Here is a 19,917-nt window from a genome sequence, read left to right on the forward strand (position 1 = left end):
CTGAAGTTGAAAGCCAGGTTTCACTTTAATAAAGTTTGCACCAAGGTGAGAAACAGTTTAACAGTAGGTTACATATCAGATTTAAAGACAATATATTTATGGGGGAAAGAGAGAGCGGATTGGACTGTAACTCCATTTGTCAAATCATGATTGAACTGCAACCACAGATTGATGACAGACCGAGGTCAGCAAAAGCATCCTATGAGAATCAATTGGCCAGAAGGACTTTACAATAAGGAGCACTGTATATTTTTCATTTGTAAATGGTGGGTTACACATCCTTTGTATCAGTGCAATTATACCAGCTGACCTAGCAATGTGTTCCAGCACGCACACATTTGTGTAAAAATGGAGACAACATAATCTTTCTGCATTCTTTTTCTTAAAAGTGTTGCAAATTGCATGCATATGATTTGGGCACACAAACTCTGGATCAGCCCGCAGACAAAGCTCTTTGTCAATTGTGCACACTAGGCAAAAGTGGTGAAAATAAAGATGATGCCTAGTGAGGAACGGAGACTTGAGGGAATGAGGAAGAGCAGGGGAGTCCACGGTATGGAGGGGACAGGAAGAAACTCCAGCCTGGGAGGCCAGTGGACATATTTAGTAAGAAAGTAAGAAGGGCTTTTGCCAGGAGGAGGCTGTAAAGAAGAGGAAGCGGACTGGCAAAGGGGACAGACCACAGCCGGGGATGCAGCCCCAGGTCCTTCCCAGGCTCCGACTCACCTTCTCATAGTAGCGGATCTCATACTCCGTGCTGTTGGCCCCAGGGGCTCCAGCAGGGATGGGCTCCCGCCATGACAGGGACACACTCTGGGGCTCCACTCGGTCCCTGCGAATCTCATCCTCCTCCCAGGGCCCTGAAAGTAAGTATTGCGGGATTCTCAACAGAGATCCAACTGCAGGGCAAGGCCAGGGAGCTGGAAGGACCGGGCATGCAGGAGTGGGGGAGGGGCTAGGGAAGGCTGAGGGCATGGTCTAAAGGGCTGTGGGTGCGACAAGAGGTTCCTGAGGGGCAGAGCCTGAGGGGTCCAGACCAGAGGGCAGCAAGGCCCCTGTCACCCTACAGCTCTCCACTTCAGGGGCTCCTGGGGTGAGGGGGAAGCACCCGGTCTCCTGCTGCAGACCCTTATGGTGATTGGTTCTAATCACCCACGCTCTTTCTACACTTTCTGTGGATTAGAGACATTAGACAGCTTCATAGGCAGGAAGGCCAGCTACTGAACTATTCTAATGATCTGGTCAAGAGGTAATATACTCAACACACTAGGAATAGCAGGACACTACCTCAACCCAATAAAAGCCATATATGAAAAGACCACAGCCAACATCTTACTCAGCAGTGCAAGGTTGGAAGCTTTCCCTCTAAGATCAGCAACAAGACAATGATGTCCATTCTCACCAGTTCGATTCAACACGGAACTGGAAGTCCTCGCCAGAGCAAGCAGGCAAGAGAAAGAAACAGAGGCAACCAGGTTGGAAAGGAAGAAGTGAAAGTATCTCTGTCCCCAGATGATATGTAGAAATCCCTAAAAATTCCACCAAACAACAACCACCACCTGTTAAAACTAATAAACAAATCCAGCAAAGTTGTAGGATAAAAAAATCAACATGCAAAAATCAGTTGGATTTTTATACACTAACAATGAAAAATCTGAAAAGGAGGTGCGTGCTTCGGCAGCACATACACTAAAACTGGAACGATACAGAGAAGATTAGCATGGCCCCTGAGCAAGGATGATGAAAAATCTGAAAAGGAAATTAAGAAAACAAAGCCATTTATAATAGCATCAAAAAAAATGAAGTATGGGCCGGCCCGGTGGCTCAGGCGGTTAGAGCTCCATGCTCCTAACTCCGAAGGCTGCCTGTTCGATTCCCACATGGGCCAGTGGGCTCTCAACCACAAGGTTGCCGGTTCAGCTCCTCGAGTCCCGCAAGAGATGGTGGGCTTCGCCCCCTGCAACTAAGATTGAACACGGCACCTTGAGCTGAGCTGCCTCCCAGATGGCTCAGTTGGTTGGAGTGTGTCCTCTCAACCACAAGGTTGCCAGTTCGATTCCTCGAGTCCCACAAGGGATGGTGGGCTGTGCCCCCTGCAACTAACAACGGCAACTGGACCTGGAGCTGAGCTGCGCCCTCCACAACTAAGACTGAAAGGACAACAACTTGAAGCTAACAGCACCCTCCACAACTAAGATTGAAAGGACAACAACTTGACTTGGAAAAAAGTCCTGGAAGTACACACTGTTCCCCAATAAAGTCCTGTTCCCATTCCCCCAATAAAATCTTTTTTTAAAAAAATGAAATACGCAGGAATAAACAATCAAAAGAAGCTAAAGACTGGTACAGTGAAAAGTATAAAACATTGCTGAAAAATTTAAGAAGACACAAATAAATGGAAAGGCATCCATGTTTATGAAGTAGAAGACTTAATATTGTTAAAATGTCCATGCTATTCAAAGTGATTTACAAAGTCAATGTAATTCCTGTCAAAATCCCAATGGCCTATTATTACTGAAATAGAGAAAAGCCATCCTAAAATTCATACAGATTCTCAAAGGATCATCAATATTCAAACAACCTTGAGAAAGAAAAACAAAGCTGGTGGCCTCACACTTCCTGACTTCAAAACATATTTCAAAGCTACAGTAATCCAAACAGTATGGTACTAGCACAAATAAATATAGATCAGTGGAACAGAATAGAGAGCCCAGAAATAAACCCTGACTTGTATGGTCAAATGATCTTCAACAAAGGTGCCGAAGCTACACAATGGGGAAAGGATAGACTCTACAACAAATGTGTAAGTAAAACTAGATATCCACAGGTAAAAGAATGAAGGTAGACCCTTACCATATGCTACATACAAAAATTAACTCAAAGTGGATTACAGACCTGAGCATAAGACCTGGAGCTATAAAATTCCTAAAAGAAAATATAGGGAGAAAAGTTCATGAAATTAGTATCAAATCTGGCAATGATTTCTTAGCTATAAAACCCAAAACACAGGAAACAAAAGCAAAACTAGATAAATGGGACTATATCAAACTTAAAAACTTCTGCGCAGCAATGGAATCAATCATCAAAGTGAAAAGGCAATCTATGGGATGGGAGAAAATATTTGCTAACCACATATCTGATAAGGGACGAATATATAAAGAACTCCTACAACTCAACATCAACAACAAAAACCCCACAAATCACACAATTAAAAAATAGGCAGAGTACTTGAATAAACATTTCTCCAAGAAGATATACAAATGGCCAACAAGCCTATAAAAAGATGCTCAATATCACTAATCATCAGAGAAATGCAGGTCAAAACCACAATGAGATATCACCTCACACCCATTAGGATGGCTACTATCACCCCCCCCAAAAAAAAAAAAAAAAAAAAAAAAAACAGAAAATAACAAGTGTTGGCAAGGATGTGGAGAAATTAGAACACTTGTGCTCTGTTGGTAGGAATGTAAAATGATGCAGCTGCTGTGGAAAATAGTATAGAGGTGCCTCAAAGAATTAGAAATAGAATGACCATACGAAGTACCAAATAGAACTACCTAGGGGCTTGTGGGGGATAGAAGCTGCTGTTCAACTGTTCAGTGAGTTTGAGTTTTGCAAGATGAAAAAGTTCTAGAGATCCGTTACACAACAGTGTGCATAGAGTTAACACACTTAAAATGGTTAAGATGCTAAATTTAATGTTAAGTATTTTTTACCACAATAAAAAAAATACTGATGCCCAAGTACAACTGAAAACAATTAAATCATATTCTCTGTGGGGTGGGACTAGGCATTAGAGTATGAGTGCGCACGCGCGTGTGTGTGTGTGTGTGTGTGCGTGTGTGTGTGTGTTTAAGCTTCTCAGTGATTCTAATATGTAGACAAGCTGGAGAACCACTAGTCTAGATAACGCCAATGGATAGCAGCAAAAACAAACAAACAAGTACTAACACCTGAACTAAGCCAGGGACCACCAGGTTCCTGGGGGGAAAGATCACGACTTCACTGCCATGTGTTGATCCAAGGGGTTTCCCAGACAGGCTGCTGGAAAGGCAGCTGGGTAAGGGGTTCCGGGGCTCACAAAAGGTGTCTGGGAGGAAGATGGAGATCCAAGACCCATTAGAAAGTGATTAGGTAAAACTACCCAGAAGGAGAGGAGGAAAAACGTTTAGGAAGTAAAGCCAAGAAACCACAACATTTAAAGACAGACGAAGGAAAAGGTGCTTGGAAAGGAGGAGCCGAAGAATTAACAGGAGGACCCGGAGCAAACAAGGTCGCAGAAGTCCCAGGAAGAGAACCTTTAAGAAGCTTCTCTCCTGACACTTCCGGTTATTAGCTACGGGTCTATGAGCAAGTGCCTCAGTCTCCTCATGTGTAGCTTGGAAATAATGACGACGCTTCACAGGCTTGCTGGGAGAATTTTATGAAGTAACGAACACAAAGAGCTTAAGCACAATACCGGACACAGAGTGAGCACTCAGTAGACGTTTGCCAACAACAGAGGCCAGTGGTTGGCAGCGTCGTGTGTTGAGAAGAGATGGGGAAAGATGATTCAAAGTGCCCTCCGGCTTTCGCCACATGGAGGTTCCTCGTGACTCCCGGGCACTGAGGGGAGCTTGATGTCAGGTAGTGATGGGCCCAGGAAATGGAGGCAGGGCATACGTAGCTCACTCTTTGAAAAGTCTGTGAACGTGGCTTCCAGTTTTAAGTGGCACCCACCCATCTAGCAGCCCCACCTCCAGTCTTTGTCAAATTCCAATTAAAAGAAAGAGTTGAAAACCCAGAACATCACCATAGAGTAGTCTTGACAGCTGAGGAGGAGGTGTGGAGTGGCATCTTCCTGCCTGTGATAAAGCCAGTGGGACTAGACTGAGAAGTGGAATTGTAGTGAACCTCCAGGTTAAGCTGCCCACAGAGTGGCACTGCCTCCCATCCTAAAAATAACTTGAAAGGTCCTTTATCCTTCCTCCCACTGTCTGACCCTTAAAAAATAGCACCGTCTTTGTTAACTGGACAATGGACAGCCATCACTTGACTGCATAGCTGCTTTTGAGGAAAAGTGCTTTTCCTTATCCCTATGGAGCGCCTCTCAGCCTAAATCCACTTGAGATGGCAGCTCCCAGAAAAGATGTGGGCACAAAGGGAGAGGAGTGACGAAGCATCCCAGGAGGTGGCACAGTCCCTTGTAGATACAAGCAGAGGGCACGGATAGGAAGTAGCTAGGAATGCCTTTTTTTTTTTTAAGATTTTACTGGGGAAGGGGAACAGGACTTTATTGGGGAACAGTGTGTACTTCCAGGCCTTTCTTCCAAGTCAAGTTGTTGTCCTTTCAATCTTAGTTGTGGAGGGTGCATTCAGCTTCAAGTTGTTGTCCTTTCAGTCTTATTTGTGGAGGGCGCAGCTCAGCTCCAGGTCCAGTTGCCGTTGCTAGTTGCAAGGGGCGCAGCCCACCATCCCTTGCGGGAGTCGGACCGGCAACCTTGTGGTTGAGAGGACGCGCTCCAACAAACTGAGCCCTCCAGGAGCTCAGCGGCAGCTCAGCTCAAGGTGCCATGTTCAATCTTAGTTGCAGGGGGCGGAGCCCACCATCCCTTGCAGGACTTGAGGAGTTGAACTGGCAACCTTGTGGTTGAGAGCCCACTGGCCCATGTGGCAATCGAACTGGGAGCCTTCGGAGTGAAGAGCACGGAGCTCCAACCGCCTGAGCCACCGGGCCGGCCCAGGAATGTCATTTTTTGAAACATTTGTTGAAAGCAACAGGTCGCCAGTATGTAGATATAGGAGAAGGTTGCATTTGACCCCACAGAGATATATTATATGAAAGTCTGATAAATCCTGAGAATGAAGCTAAAAGCTGAGCCCAAGCACCTGCTCTCCTGCTGTACATTTGTGATGCGATTCAGCCAGCATCCGAGGGGGCCAAGAGTACAGTGGACACTATTGGAAACCTGCTCAACAGCCACATCCCCCTTCCCTGCTGGAAGAAGGGAGGAGGGAGTAAAAACTGTACAGATCTCTTTCTCTAATTATGGAGAAGTAAAAGCAGAAACAAAAAGATAAACACAAGCAAGTCATCCAGAAATTGAAACACATTTTCTAAAATAATTTGAGTCAAAACTACAATACTAGAAGAAAACACAGGTGTAAATTCTTCATGACTTTAGATTAGGCAATGGTTTCTTAGATATGAAACAAAAAGCACAAGAAACCAAAGGAAAAAAATAGATAAATTGGACTTCATCAAAATTTAAAACTTTGAACTTCAATGGATACTATCAAGAAAGTGGAAGATAACCCACAGAGGAGGAGAAAATATTTGCAAATCATGTATCTAATAAGGGTAGTTACATGTTGAATTGTGTCCCCAAAAATGATATGTTGAAGTCCTAACCCCCACTACCTCTAGAATGTGACTTTATTTGGAAATAAGGTCTTTACAGAGGTAATCCAGTTAAAATGAGGTCATTAATCCAATATGACGCATGTCTTCATGAAAAGGGGAAACTTGGACACAGAGACAGATACTCGTAGAGGGAAGATGATGTGAATACACACGGGGAAAAGATGACCACTTGACCGTAATGATGCATCCACAGCCAAGGGATGCCAAGGAATGCTGGCAGACACCAGAGGCTAGAAAAGGCAAGGAAGCATTCTCCCCTGGAAAAGCCAGAGAAAGCAGGGTCCTGCTGACACCTTGATTTTAGACTTTTAGCCTCCAGAACTAAGACAATAAATTTCTTTTCTTTTGAGACACCCAATTTTTGGTACTTTGTTACAGCAGCTCTAGGAAAGTAATACAAGGGTCTAGTATCCAGAAAAGATATAAATATTGGCCATGCCTCAAAAAGTCAAGCAGTTCCTCAAAAGGAAAAACTTACCATATGTATTAGTCATCTTAGGCTCTCATAACAAGATACTGCAGACCGAAACAACAAAAACGTATTTTCTCACAGTTCTAGTGGCTAGAAATCCCAGATCAAGATGCGTGCAGACTCGTATTGTATTCTGGTAAGGACTCTCTTCCTGACCTGCACACAGCATCCTTCTTGCTGTGTCCTCACCTGGCCTTTCCTTTGTGTACACTCAGGGACAGCAGGCAAGTTCTGATGGCTCTCCTCCTCTTCTTAGAAGGACACCAGTCATACGGGATTAGGGCCCCACCCTTATGATCTCATTAATCTTAATTACTTCCTTAAAGGCCCTATCTCTAAACATAGTCACAATCCCACTCCAAGATATATATCCAAGAGAAAACATGTTCACACAAAAACTTGTACACAAATGTTCATAGCAGCATTATTCATAATAGCCCAAACGTGTAAACAGCCCATGTCCATAAACCAATGAATGGATAAATGAAACTGTGGTATAACCATGTAATGGAACATTAATCAGCCATTAAAAAAATGATGTACTGATGGGGCAGCCAGATGGTTGAAGCGTGAGCTCTGAACAACAGGGTTGCCTGTTTGATTCCCACATGGGCCAGTGAGCTGCACCCTCCACAACTAGATTGAAGACAACGAGCTGCTGCTGAGTTTCTGGAGGGGCGGCCGGATGGCTCAGTTGGTTAGAGCGCGAGCTCTTAACAACAAGGCTGCCAGTTCAATTACCACATGGGATGGTGGGCTGTGCCCCCCCTGCAACTGAAGATTGAAAACGGTGACTGGATTTGGGGCTGAGCTGCGCCCTCCGCAACTGGATTGAAGGACAACGACTTGGAGCTGATGGGCCCTGGAGAAACACACTGTTCCCCAATATTCCCCAATTAACAACAAAAAAAAAAGAATGAATTAAAAAAAAAAAGATACACTGGTATGTGCTACAATATGAATGAACCCTGAAAACATTACGCTAAGTGAAAGAAGCCAGACACAAAAGTCCACATATTATATAATTCCACGTACATGAAATGCCCAGAATAGGCAAATACAGAGACAGGAAGTAGAGTAGTGGTTAGTAAGGGCTGGAGGGATGGGGGAATGGGGAGTGACTCTTAATGGGTTTCTTTTTGGGGTGATGAAAATGTTCTGGAAATAGTGCTGGTTACATAACCATGTGACTATATAAAAAAAACCACTGAACTGTACACTTTAAAAGGTATATGAAATTTTATGTTATGTGAATTATATCTCACAAGAAAACTAACAATACTAACAATGTGATATATTATGTATAAAAACGTACTGAATGTGACCAAAGCTATACTTGGATGGAACTTCACAGGCTTAAAATATTAAAACCAAAAATAACTACGCACTGAACTCACTCAGAAAAAGACTTCAGGAAAGCAGGAGAGTAGTATTAATAAATATAAAACAATAAAATAAGCAACAAAAGTAAAGAGCAATGAATTTATAAATTTAAGAGCTGACTTTGTCATAATCAATAAAATTAACTTCTGGCAAAGATAATTAAGAAAAAAGAAATCACAAGCACACAACATGAAGGAGGAGAAAGCAGAGTTAACTCCAGATCTTGAGGAAAATTTTAACATGTACATATACATTTCCAGGCTAATGAATTAGGTAAAGATCATCCAAAGATTTTCTATGAAAGCACAAATTAACAAAACTGATTCAAGAAGTTATGGAAAGATTGAGAATATCATCAAACCTTGCCCCCCGAAAAGGTGCAGGTCTCAGAGAGTTTCCCAGATGGTTTTGCATGCCTTCAAAGAATGTATAATTGTGCTATTTAAACTGTTCCAGAGCAAAAAAAAAAAGAAAAAGGAGAGATTCTTCCTGATTCTTCTTCCAAAGCCAGAATTACTATAATGCCAAAACTTGACAAAGAACAATAAAAAACACTAAACTAACCTCTCTTATAAATGTAGATAGAAAAAATATTGAAATTCAAGCAAATTAACTCAGCAAAATATTAAAAGAATAACTCATATCCAGTAGGGTATAATCTAAGAATGCAAAGAGAATTCACACTGAAAAAAAATCCATTAATAGAACTCATCATACTGATAGGTCAAAGGAGAAGAAAACATGTGGTCCTCTTGAAATGTCCCTAAGCATTTTATAAAACTAACATCCATTCCTGATTTTTTTTTTTTTTTTCAGTAAAAAGTAGAAGCATTATTGGCCAGCCCGGTGGCTCAGACAGTTGGAGCTCCGTGCTCCTAACTCCAAAGGATGACGGTTCGATTCCCACGTGGTCCAGGGGGCTCTCAACCACAAAGTTGCCAGTTCGACTCCCACAAGGGATGGTGGGCTGCACCCCCTGCAACAAGCAACTGGCAACTGGACCTGGAGCTGAGCTGCACCCTCCACAACTAAGACTGAAAGGACAACAACTTGACTTGGAAGCAAGTCCTGGAAGTACACACTGTTCCCCAATTAAAAAAAAAAAAAAAAGTAGAAGCATTATATAGCCAAGGGACTTTGGCAGTAGACAGACCTGAGTTCAATGATGGGTCTAAACTTACAAGCTGGTTAACTTACAAGCTGGTTAACTTACTTGGCCTCTCAGTCCTCAGTTTCATCATTTGAGAGATGATTATCATTCCATTTAAATGAATTAATGTAGAAATTCATACCGCACATTGCCAAACACAGAACAGTGCTCACTCAGTGGAACTTTGGTATTTTTATTAATAAATGGAAATAAAAGAGTATTTCTTTAATATGATTTCTAAATCCACCTCTATCAAACCAACAGGATTATTAATATGAAATACCAGGAAAAAATTTGTATTACATATAATATTATACAAAAGGGATTTTACAGTAGATAGTTCTAGATATGAAGATAGAGACAGAAAAAAATTGTGGAAGGATATTAATAGTTGTTTGTGCCTGAGTAATAGAATTATGGATGCTTTTTTCTCTTTCTATACAAACTTTTTAAATGTAAATGCAACAGCAAACATTAAATCACAACAGAGATAATAAAAAAAACCCAGAAATGTTGTTCCAGAAAAACCAGACAAATTGGACAATGTCTCCCAAAAGGCAGAGGAAATGGATTAAGAGCTAAAAAATGATAAAGGAAGTAACAAGATTTGAGAATGAGGAAACAGATGTACAACCTAAGGCTTAGAAAGATTCTTAAAAGAGATATTGGAACTATCAGAAGTTCTACTCAAAGCAATAACTGAATAAAGTTTTCCAGGAATTTAAAAAAAAAAAGTGTGCACATCAAACGTTTTACTATGTTCCAGTCAAACTCAATGAAAAGAGAGTGACAACTTGTTAAATTTTACTTTCATCAGTAGGTTAAAGAATTATACACACATCTGTGTATGTTTGTAAATACATACGTATATATATTTACAAAAGAATAAAAATTACACTGGCCTCAGATTTTCTGCAATACAACTGTCAAAAGACAGGGAAGTTGAGTCACAAACCAATCCTATCTTCTCAGATACGAAAAGACAGAAACTACCACTCACCTATCCTTCTTGCAAAAGGTAACTTGAAGGTGTACCCCAGCTGAATGAGAGCCAGATCTACAGTAATTTCAAGAATGAGGAAGATGTAGTATAAAAGGGTTGTTGGTCTTTATTCATTCATCTCAGTTCCAGACTCAGAAATGTGCCTATTATGGATTGACCAGTGGATTCTATCTCCTCTACAGTCTGACCCTTCGTGCTTCCTTGCTCTTTTCCAGGACCAGGAAAGAGGCTGATGGGTACAGCAAGGTTGCAGAGGCTGAAGGATGGAGAACCTCTATTTCTAAGACGGAAGAGGAGGAGGTATGATTCTGCTTCCTACTGAAATTTTTGAAAAGGGAGAAAAAAAGATTGAGGGGCTCTCCACCTCTTTTTCCCCGGGAAAGTAGAGACAAGGCAACTGCAGAGTTAAGTGTAGGGCGAAGCCTTGGCGCGGTCAGGAGAAGGGGGGGCTTCAGAAGGCTCCCGCAGTCTCTCTTAAACGCTCACATCCTCTGTGGCCCAGCGGCAAGGAGTCACCTGTATCTCCCCTCATTCTCTACCCCTTGACATTGATAAGGGAGCTGAACCTCGATGGGGGTCACTGGACTTGAGGATTTTTGTCGTCACTTCGTCTCCTAGAGAGACGCTGTGCATTGATTTGCGGCATCGTTGGCACCAATTGTGGTTTCTCTGGAGTGGCTGCGGGGTGTAGGGGTGCTCCCGTGGGACGGACAGAGGAGGCTTGGGGAAGGCGCAGGAGGGAGAAGGAAAGGACGCCTCTCCAGGGCGCGGAGAGGCCTTACCCCCGGGCCCCGTGGAGACGGTGACCTGCGCGTAGGTGGCTCCCGCGGCGGCCGCCGGGCCCGAGACGCCGTTGAGCGCCGCCACGCGCACGGTGTAGCGCGCCCCGGGCCGCAGGTGGAGCAGCGTGGCGGCGCGCTCGCGGAGCCCGGCCTGGCGCGGCACGAAGGCCACGCGCGGCCCGCATGGCTCGCACGCGCCCGCCGGGCCCTCGCGGCCGCAACGCAGGCACAGCAGCGAGTACGTGACATCTGAGCGGCCGCCCGAGTCGGCGGGCGGCAGCCAGTGCAGCCTAAGCGCCAGGGGCGAGCGGCTCAGGCTGTACTGCAGGTCCCGCGGCGCCGACGGCGGCCCTGGGGCGGCACAGGGGGGCCGCGTTGTCAGGGGGTGAGGGGGAAAGAGCTGCGCGGGGCAGCGAGGGGGCGGGGCCAGCGAGGGGGCGGGACGGGGCGTGGGGCCAGTGAAGAGGTGGGATGTAGGAGGGGGGTTCGGCGGGTCATGAGATGGAAGGAGGTTAGTGAGGGGATGAGGATGGGGTTTGCGGATGGAGAATAGCATAGGGGCAGGGGTCCGCTTCCTAGCTGGAGAGTGAGATGAGGTGGGGGCGGTCCATTCGGGGTGATCTGTCTAGACGCCCAACCTCAAGCCTCTGTCTGGACTCGCCCTGTTTTCCTGGTTCTTCCACCCCAAAGCCCGGGCTCCCATCCCCACCCCAGGCTCCCCTCCTTAAACCCGGGGTCGCTGGCCCTCACTCCCACCATTCTCCTCCCCAGTGTGGAGCCCTCTGCCCCCACCAACACTTCGATCCTGCCTTTATTAACCGGTTCCCCACCCACCTACCCACCCCCCCTCCGTAAGGCCTTCAGGAGGGGAACTCACGGGTGCAGGAGGCCCAGGGCGGGTCAGTGGGTGAGCGCGCATAGCTGTCCTGGCACACGCAGAACGTGGAGGCATTTTCCAGGGCCCGGCTGTGCTCTGGGCATGGCGAACAGAGGGGCCGCCGAGAGGACATCTTGTAAAAGCCTGGGGGACAGGCTGCGAGGAGGAGCAATGTGAGAAGGAGGGGGCTCCTACACAGCTTCTCTCTCCCTCCCTTTTCTGCCAGCACTTATTAGGATGAGAGTTGTATCTAATTGTGGTGGGGAAAGGGGGTGGTGTCTCAGCTACTCCCTGCCCTATGTATGGGGTGGCAGCTCCTGACTGAACAACCCCATACTACCTAACCCTTAGTAAGCACTTAACGTGTTCTAAAGCAGTGCTTTACTTCTAGTAATTCATTTAATCCTTACAACAACCTGTGAAGTATGTATTTTATCACCATTTTAAAAATGACACTAAGGCTCAGAGAGGTTAAGTAACTTACCCAATGTCCCACAGCTAGTAAATGGTGGGATTCCAACCCCAGTAAACTGATGCCACAGTCCCAGTGCCCACTGGAAGAAAATGTGCCAAACTTCCAGTCTTGATGTGAGGATAGAAGAGAGGTGCTTCCACAGTTACCAAGGGACAGACACCCACACACGCCCAGTTACACAGACACAAATACTCTGACACACACACGTTGTCAAAGCTCATCCTCCACCATTTGGGGTTAATGCATCATAAATCCTCAACTCACACATTTGGTTCCAGTTTTAAAATAGGGCCAGCCAAGTGGAAGAGAGTAGAGAGAGAAGAGGGATAGTGAAAGTTCCCTGGTTCTAGTCTTGGCACCTCCTCAGTTACTTTGCTTCTCTCACCTCACCCAGAAAACAGGTTGTTAAAAGCACAGGCTTTTCACTGAACATCCTGGGTTTGCAGCTGAGTTGTACCAATTATTTGCTGTGTGACCTTGGACAAGTCAGTTGACCACTCTGAGCCTTGTGTAGAATACCTACCTCAAAATGGTTAATGGAAGATTAACTGAGATAAGATGTGTAAACTGCTTAGCAAAGTACAAACGACATTTACACAATAATGGTTGTAATTACTGTGCCTTCATCACAAGCCTGAAGTGGAAACTGCTACACATCCACTTTTAAAAATTTCTCACCAGCTGGGCTAGAGAAAGAGGCAGTGGCTCTTGGCCCCTCCTCTCAGAGCCTGGGTGGTTCTCACCTTGCTCCCTAGCCCCACCAGGATTTCTCTGTCCCTCCCCTGTAATTTAGCTGGCTATGGAAGGCTGGCTGCTCTCCAGTCCCAAGAAGACATAGTACAAAGGAAGGGATGCAGACTAGCCCTTGGGAAGAACTTTCAGCCTGCCTGGGAAAAGAGGGGAAGGGTTGAGGGTTTCCATCATCTGCAGGGCTTAGGCTTGGGAGGCTCCATCTTGCCTAGAATCCAGGGCCACCCAGCTTTGGGCAGGGCCTCAGCAGCCCAGGAGCCTTTGGAAGCCTCTGCCTCAGAACAAGGCATGGAACCCACTAACATTGTGTGTGGTCTGTAGTCTGGTGGGCAGCAGCAAGCGACCCTGGCTGGGACTCAGAAGGCTTGGGTTTGAGTGTTAGCTCTGCCACTTCCTATGCCTCTCTGGCTTCAAGAAACCCTCAGTCAAATGCAAATAACCATAGCCTGCCCACCTCTGTTGTGGAATAAAAGAGGCGATCTGTTTGCAGGGGCTCATAGCGGTAGGGAAAGAATGCTGGGGGCTCCCTTTCTCTGTGGATATGTGTCTTAGAGATGGGTAGTCCCATCTGAGACAGCACTGGTTATCTTTACTTGGAGAGGTTCTGTTTAGAAGAGGTTTGTGTTGAAGGGCAGACCCAGGGAAGCAACTCCTGACTGCCAGACCCTCCCTCTCTTTCTCAAGGTCAGAGTTGGAATTTCAGAGGTCATCTCATTCACCTCCCAGCTGGCCTAGTCCTCCAGCAGCTTTCCTAGCAGTTGCCACAGTCTTTGCTCATATACTTGGTGAAGGGGAGCCCACCCTCTTCTGAGGCTGCCTCAGCTGAACAACATGGCAGTTAGAAAGTGCTTCCTTATGTTGAGCCCCAATCAACCTCCCTGTCCGTAATCCACCTCATCCCACCCCATCACGGGTCTCAGTGTGCCCTGCGGAGCCTTAGAAGACATATCTGCTGGGGTCCCTCTGCTCCAAGGCGGTCCTACAGAGATCTGAAGACACAGGTCATATGCCCTGAGTTTTTCCCAAAGTCTTTCAATAATTCCTCTAGTGGCTGGGAGAGGGGGGACAAGAGTCAGGATCCCTAAAGAGAAAAACAAAAAAGGGAGAGAACATCTTTGCTCCGTCCCCTCCACATCTATCCACCTTTACAGAGGGACCTCCACTTAGGTGCAGAAGGCTTTTGAGCGTCCTTCACTTTCTTTCTTTTTTTTTTTTTTTAATTTTATTTTATTAAATTTATTGGGGTGACAATTATCCTTCACATTCTAAATACTGATCTGACCATTTCACTTCCCTGCTTGAAACCCTCCGACAGCTCCTCACTGCTGTTCCCCTGCCCACGCCACGCTGAACTCTTCCCTTAGCACCTACGAGCCCTATGTCCTACCAGTCCTATAATGTCCTACACCCCTTCTGTCCTGGCAAGCTCTTCTGCTTCTTCAAACCCCAGTTCAAAATAATACCTCTCTGTAAACTTTCCTTGGCAACCTCCCCAGCACCCTACTCCCCAAGGCAGAGCTGATGCCATTACAAGTGGCCTTTGTTAGGTCTCAGCCTGAGGGAGTTCAACACAGCTCTGGAGTGGGATTGGGTTCCTGAGTGTGTGTGCGTGTGTGTGTGTGTGTGTGGTGCAACTGCCCAGATTGGTGGATCCAAACCTCCTCCTCCAGCCGCTGACCCATTCATTCAACAATTTTATTTTAGCATCTGCTACGAGTCAGGTACTGGTCTATGCTCTGGAGATACAGCAGTAAAGAAAACAGACCAACGTCCTGCTGTCCACTGGTACAGATGCCCTCCCTCCCACCTTATAGGAAGAAGAGAGGCCATCAGTAATTTCCTCAATGTCTGGCCATCAAACCCACAAACCCCTCCGTTCACACCCATCTTCCCTCTCCTCTCTTCCAGGCCTAGTGGAGGGATGAACAGCCTCCTGCTGAAGAACAGCTCCTTTTCTTTCACTCTGCATCCTGTCCCTTCACCTCCTCCCAGACCTTCCACCTAACCTTACACTGTTCCTTCTCTACTGGCTCTCCCCAGTGACAGAACAAGGGAGTGGAGCAGTAAAAGCGGCCCGTTTAGGGTGTAGGCAGTAGGGTACTGTCCGTATAGTACCTAAAAACAATAAAACTGACTAAAACATCATTCCACTGAAACTGCTCTCACCAGAGCCACTGAGCAGACATTGTCTAATCCTTGCCTTATCTGAGTGCTCCCAACACTGTAGGCCATTCCCTTCCAGACACCTCCGTCTTTCTTGGCTGCCATGAAATCACACTCTCCTCACTCTCCTCCAACCTCTGACCACTGCCTTTTTTATGGGCTCTGTTTCTTCTACTTCCCGGTAAAGATAGCTGTTCTGTGAGTCTTCCTCATTGGCCCTCCTGCTTCTTACCCCACACGTTCTCCATGGTCTGTCCCAACCACACCCACAGCTTCAAGCAGCATCTCTTTCTGTTGCTGAGCTCCAGACCCACTTTCCAGCTACCTCCACTTGAACGCACCATGGACACCATAAATTTGATATGTCCATCCACATCCTGTATTCGCTACCCCAGTGAATGACCGTCTGTCCACTCAATCCTCCAGAAGCATAGGAGTCAAAAGACTCCTTTGTTGCCCTGTATCACCAAGTGTTGTGGATGCTCTCTCATTATCACATCCATCCTCATCTCTCAATGATCCCTACTACAGGCCTTGTGCTCTTTCTTCTGGACTATCGTATCCTCTCCCTTCCTTAGCTTCTGGCCTCTAATTCTTCCTTCTCCAATCCTTTCTGAACTCTTCCCTTAGCACCTATGAGCCCTCAAGTGATTCCTGCTTCAAATCCTCCCCAGCAGTCTAAAACATAAAGTCTAAACTCGTTATCTCAGCGTTCAAGGTCCTTCATGATTTGCCCCTAGCCCTCTCCAGCTCCATCACTCCCACCCCTCCAAGTGCCCTGTGCTCCAGCCATGCTAACTTGCATAGCCCCTATCATGCTACATTCTCTCCTGTCTCCATGCTTCTGCACACAATCTCTTAACTCAGAATTCTCACAGCTGTCTGGAAGATAAGGCCTTCTTACTGGCTCTCTCCACCCTTAGGATTGGGTTCTCCCTTCTCCAGGCTTTCTCGGCTCTCTGTTGATATGTATCACACCCTATGGTAACCACTTATTTACCTGATAATTTCCACTGGGCACCTACCATATACCACATTCTGTTATGGACACTGGGGCTACTGAGACTAATACAACACATTGCCTGAGCTCCAAAGTTCCTAGTCCAGTGGTGGAAACACACGTAAGTAGACCACTGCATACTATGAGGTAAGTGCAGAAATGGAGGTTGCAACAGGTGCCTTTAGAGCACAGAGGCGGATCCTAACGCTACCTAGGGAGCTCAGGAAGGTTCATTCCTCCAAATCCCTTACTAAGTCACAAGTTTCCCCAGGGAAGAAATGACGACATTCATGTATATACATATCATAAACCCTCAGTAAATGCAGATGTTATGTTCTCAATTCATACTGAATGGATGATGGAATAAAGAAATGAAAGGAAGTTCCATCACTTCCTGCCCTGTCTTCCCACCACTGTGTTAACCCCTCTATTAGAGCATATGAGTATGTCACCCTGTTGTGATTTTTAAATTTTTACATCTCTCCACCTAAACTGTGAGCTTAAGAGCTGAGACTATGCCGGATTCATTTCAGTTGCTCTGGCACCCAGAAAAGGACACGGCTTAGAAAAGGCATCACTTGCTCTTTCTCCCTTAGGTGCACACATCCACACTCCATCGTCACCCTCAGTCCTCAGAGCCAGAGAAGGGACGAGAAGGAGACGTCAGTTCCTGGTGCTCCCACAGACCTGAGAATCCACAAAACCGCCAACACAGAGGGTACCCCAGGGGTACAGTGACTCTAGTTGAGAGAGTTGGGTGGGATATTAGTAGTCATCTAGTGCAACGTTCCAATCTCTCTTTCTCAAGCTCCAGAATCCCCCTACCAGCCTGACTTGCAAATTGTCAGTGACAGAGAGCGCTCACTCCCTATAAGTAACCAATCCCAGCAGCCAATAGCTGGTAGAGTTGGGCCGCTATGGAGTTCTTTGTGCATAGGGAGACAACATAGTAGAAAGAACTTGAGAGTTGGGCCAATCTGGATTCAAATCCTGGTTGCCTATTTCCTAACTTTGCAAATGAGGTGTTAATCCCTCTGAGCCTCTCTCTCCTCATTTGCAAAGCAGAGATAATGACTTACTTTACTGCCATGAATAAATGAGAAGACCTGTGTGGTGAGGTGCTTATCATAGTGCCTGAAATATAGGCCCCTAAGGCTCCCTTATATAGAGTCAAATTTACCTCCTAGTAACTTCACTCATTGGCCCTAGCTGGACCCACTGGAAGCTCAGGACTCAAGACTCCACAACCCACAGCTTTTCCACGTCCCCACTTCCCGCCCGCCCCCCCCCGCCCGCCTCTTTCATCTAGGGCACTCTTTCCAAATTGCCACCTGCGCGCGCTACACTCCCACACCACACACTCCAACCCGCTGGATACCTTCACAGATGTCACCGCGTTCCTGGAATCCCGCACTGCAGCTGCAGCGGCCCACGGGCACCAGCCACTCGCCATCCGCGCCGCAGTGCATGCGCGGGGGGCTGCCGGGCTCCCCTTCCGAGTGTGCCACGCACGTTCCGGTCACCTCCACCAGCGTGGAGAAGGCGCTCTCCGCCGCGGTGGCTGGGAACGCCGCCAGGCCCCGCACCGTGGCGCGGCACTGCTTGTAGTAGACGCGCACGGAGACCAGCGCCACGCATGCGCCCACGTCCTGAAAGGCCAGGTGGAAACCCCGCCGGCTGAGCGGGCCGATCTCCCGCACCTCTGTGTTTAGCTTCATCTTGCGTTCGCCCAGGTCGCCCTGCGTGAAGCTCTCGTCCGCTGCGATCGTGTCGATCTTGCGGGGCCGGCTGCCACCAGGGCGGGGACGCCCGCGAACCACCAGGTCGGCCTCGGTTTCCAGGTAGTAGACGTTGAAAGTCTCCTTGCAGGTGCCCGCGGCGCCGGGGATGCTGCTGCAGTCGCGCAGTGTGAACTGCAGCTCCACGAAGATGCGCTGCCCGCGGCCGCGGCTGATCCAGCCCGTCTGCAACCAGTTGTCCTGGTTGGGCTCCAGCACGTTGCACACCTGGTATGTGCGGATGGGACGGTCGTGTTCGTCCACGCCGCTGATCTCCTCCCACTGAGGAGGAGAACAAAGGTGTGGGCAGCTCAGAGCCAAGGCGCCCCCAGTGGGTCGAGTCCCGGCGGTCACTCAAGCTGAAACACCCCTGCCCCGTCATTTCACATTCTCCTTTCCCTCCTACCTTCGCCGCCCTGGCTCCCCCACTCGCCATACACACCCCTGAAATTATAAAATGCAAAGCAGAGATACACGTTGGAGACAACTGAGTCCAAGTCTTAATTTTATGGATGGGAAAGCTGAGGCTCCAGAGGGACAGGGAGTTGACTGGATACGCACGTGGAGTTAGTGGCACTGGTAAGACTAGTGCCTGGAGTCTCCTGGCTCTCCACCCAGGGCCTTTTCCATAGCACCAAGCTGCTCTCATACCGCCACATCTCCCCACCGACCCTGTTTCCAAGCCTCTTTAGAATTCCAAGGCTTGCTTCTTCTACCAATCCATCAACCAACACCACTGCTTGGAGGATCTACTGTGTGCAAGGCACTGTCCAGCACTGGCTCCATCCAGAGACCACATTTCTGTTCCTAAACACAGCCAGTCTCGCCTCACTTATTTTATTTTAGTTTACTTTATATTTTGACTGTCTGATTGAAAACTCACCATTTTCTAATAGGCAACTCTGCCTTGAAGTCAGGGCTGCTGCCTTCCACATGTTCCAAGGAGCATTTTAACCTGAGTAACCATGGGGAACTAATGCGACCGAGTCAGGAGCACGACAGGATCTCCCTGGGACGGGGAGTGGGGGGGAAGGTTTGCACTTACCCCATTACTAGGCAATGCAGTCCAGCCCAGCTCAGCCTGGGAGGCTTTGGAATCCAGGAGGACGACTAAGGAGAGGGGAGAACAGAGATGCCAGAAAGCCAGAAGGTCAGAAGGGTGGCCCCTTTGATGAGTTCACTGCAAATTTGTTAAGGGATAGCAAATGTGACAAAGGACACAGACAAGTTTTTTCCATTCCATAAATCCCCAGGAAGGGGTGTGAGTAGCTCAAGTCCTGAGAAGGAGAGCCACACGATTAGGGAAAGAGCCTGTGTTAGTTTCCTGTGGCTGCTGTAACAAATTACCACAATTAAGTGGTTTAAAACAATAGAAATTTATTTTCTTACAGTTCTGGAGGTCAGAAGTTGGAAATCAGTTTCACTGGTCCACAGGGTGTCTGCAAGCCTGGTTTATTCTGGAGTTTCAGAGAGGAGATCCATTTCCTTCTTCAGCTTCTAAGGCCACCTGTATTCATTGGCTTGTGGCCCCCTCCTCCATTTCCAAAATGCATCACTCCAATCTCTGCTTCTGTCATCATATTGCCTTCTCCTCTGACTGACTTCTCCTGCATCCCATTTATAAGGACCATTGCGATTATATCAGGCCCATCCAAATAATCTCTTCATCTCAGAATCC

General features: G+C 47.0%; 1 protein-coding gene and 1 non-coding gene across 3 annotated transcripts in view; one reads left to right on the top strand and one right to left on the bottom strand.

The window, feature by feature from the left end:
- Window positions 1-19,917, bottom strand: part of EPHA10 (EPH receptor A10) — a 55,456-nt gene that overhangs the window by 15,891 nt on the left and 19,648 nt on the right. For both annotated transcript variants that reach the window (XM_088791029.1, XM_074334413.2), the window contains 5 exons: window positions 19,285-19,349; window positions 17,840-18,521; window positions 12,074-12,229; window positions 11,197-11,547; window positions 727-860 (listed from right to left, as the gene is read on the bottom strand). In XM_088791029.1, coding sequence (XP_088647155.1) covers window positions 727-860; window positions 11,197-11,547; window positions 12,074-12,229; window positions 17,840-18,521; window positions 19,285-19,349 — 1,388 coding nt within the window. The remainder of the gene's footprint in view (window positions 1-726; window positions 861-11,196; window positions 11,548-12,073; window positions 12,230-17,839; window positions 18,522-19,284; window positions 19,350-19,917) is intronic.
- Window positions 1,670-1,772, top strand: LOC141572507 (U6 spliceosomal RNA). The gene has a single exon (XR_012497837.1). It is a non-coding gene; the product is annotated as a U6 spliceosomal RNA (small nuclear RNA).

The sequence above is a fragment of the Rhinolophus sinicus genome, chromosome 14, assembly GCF_057876585.1.
Source record: "Rhinolophus sinicus isolate RSI-liver-muscle chromosome 14, RSI-T2T, whole genome shotgun sequence".
NCBI lineage: Eukaryota > Metazoa > Chordata > Mammalia > Chiroptera > Rhinolophidae > Rhinolophus > Rhinolophus sinicus.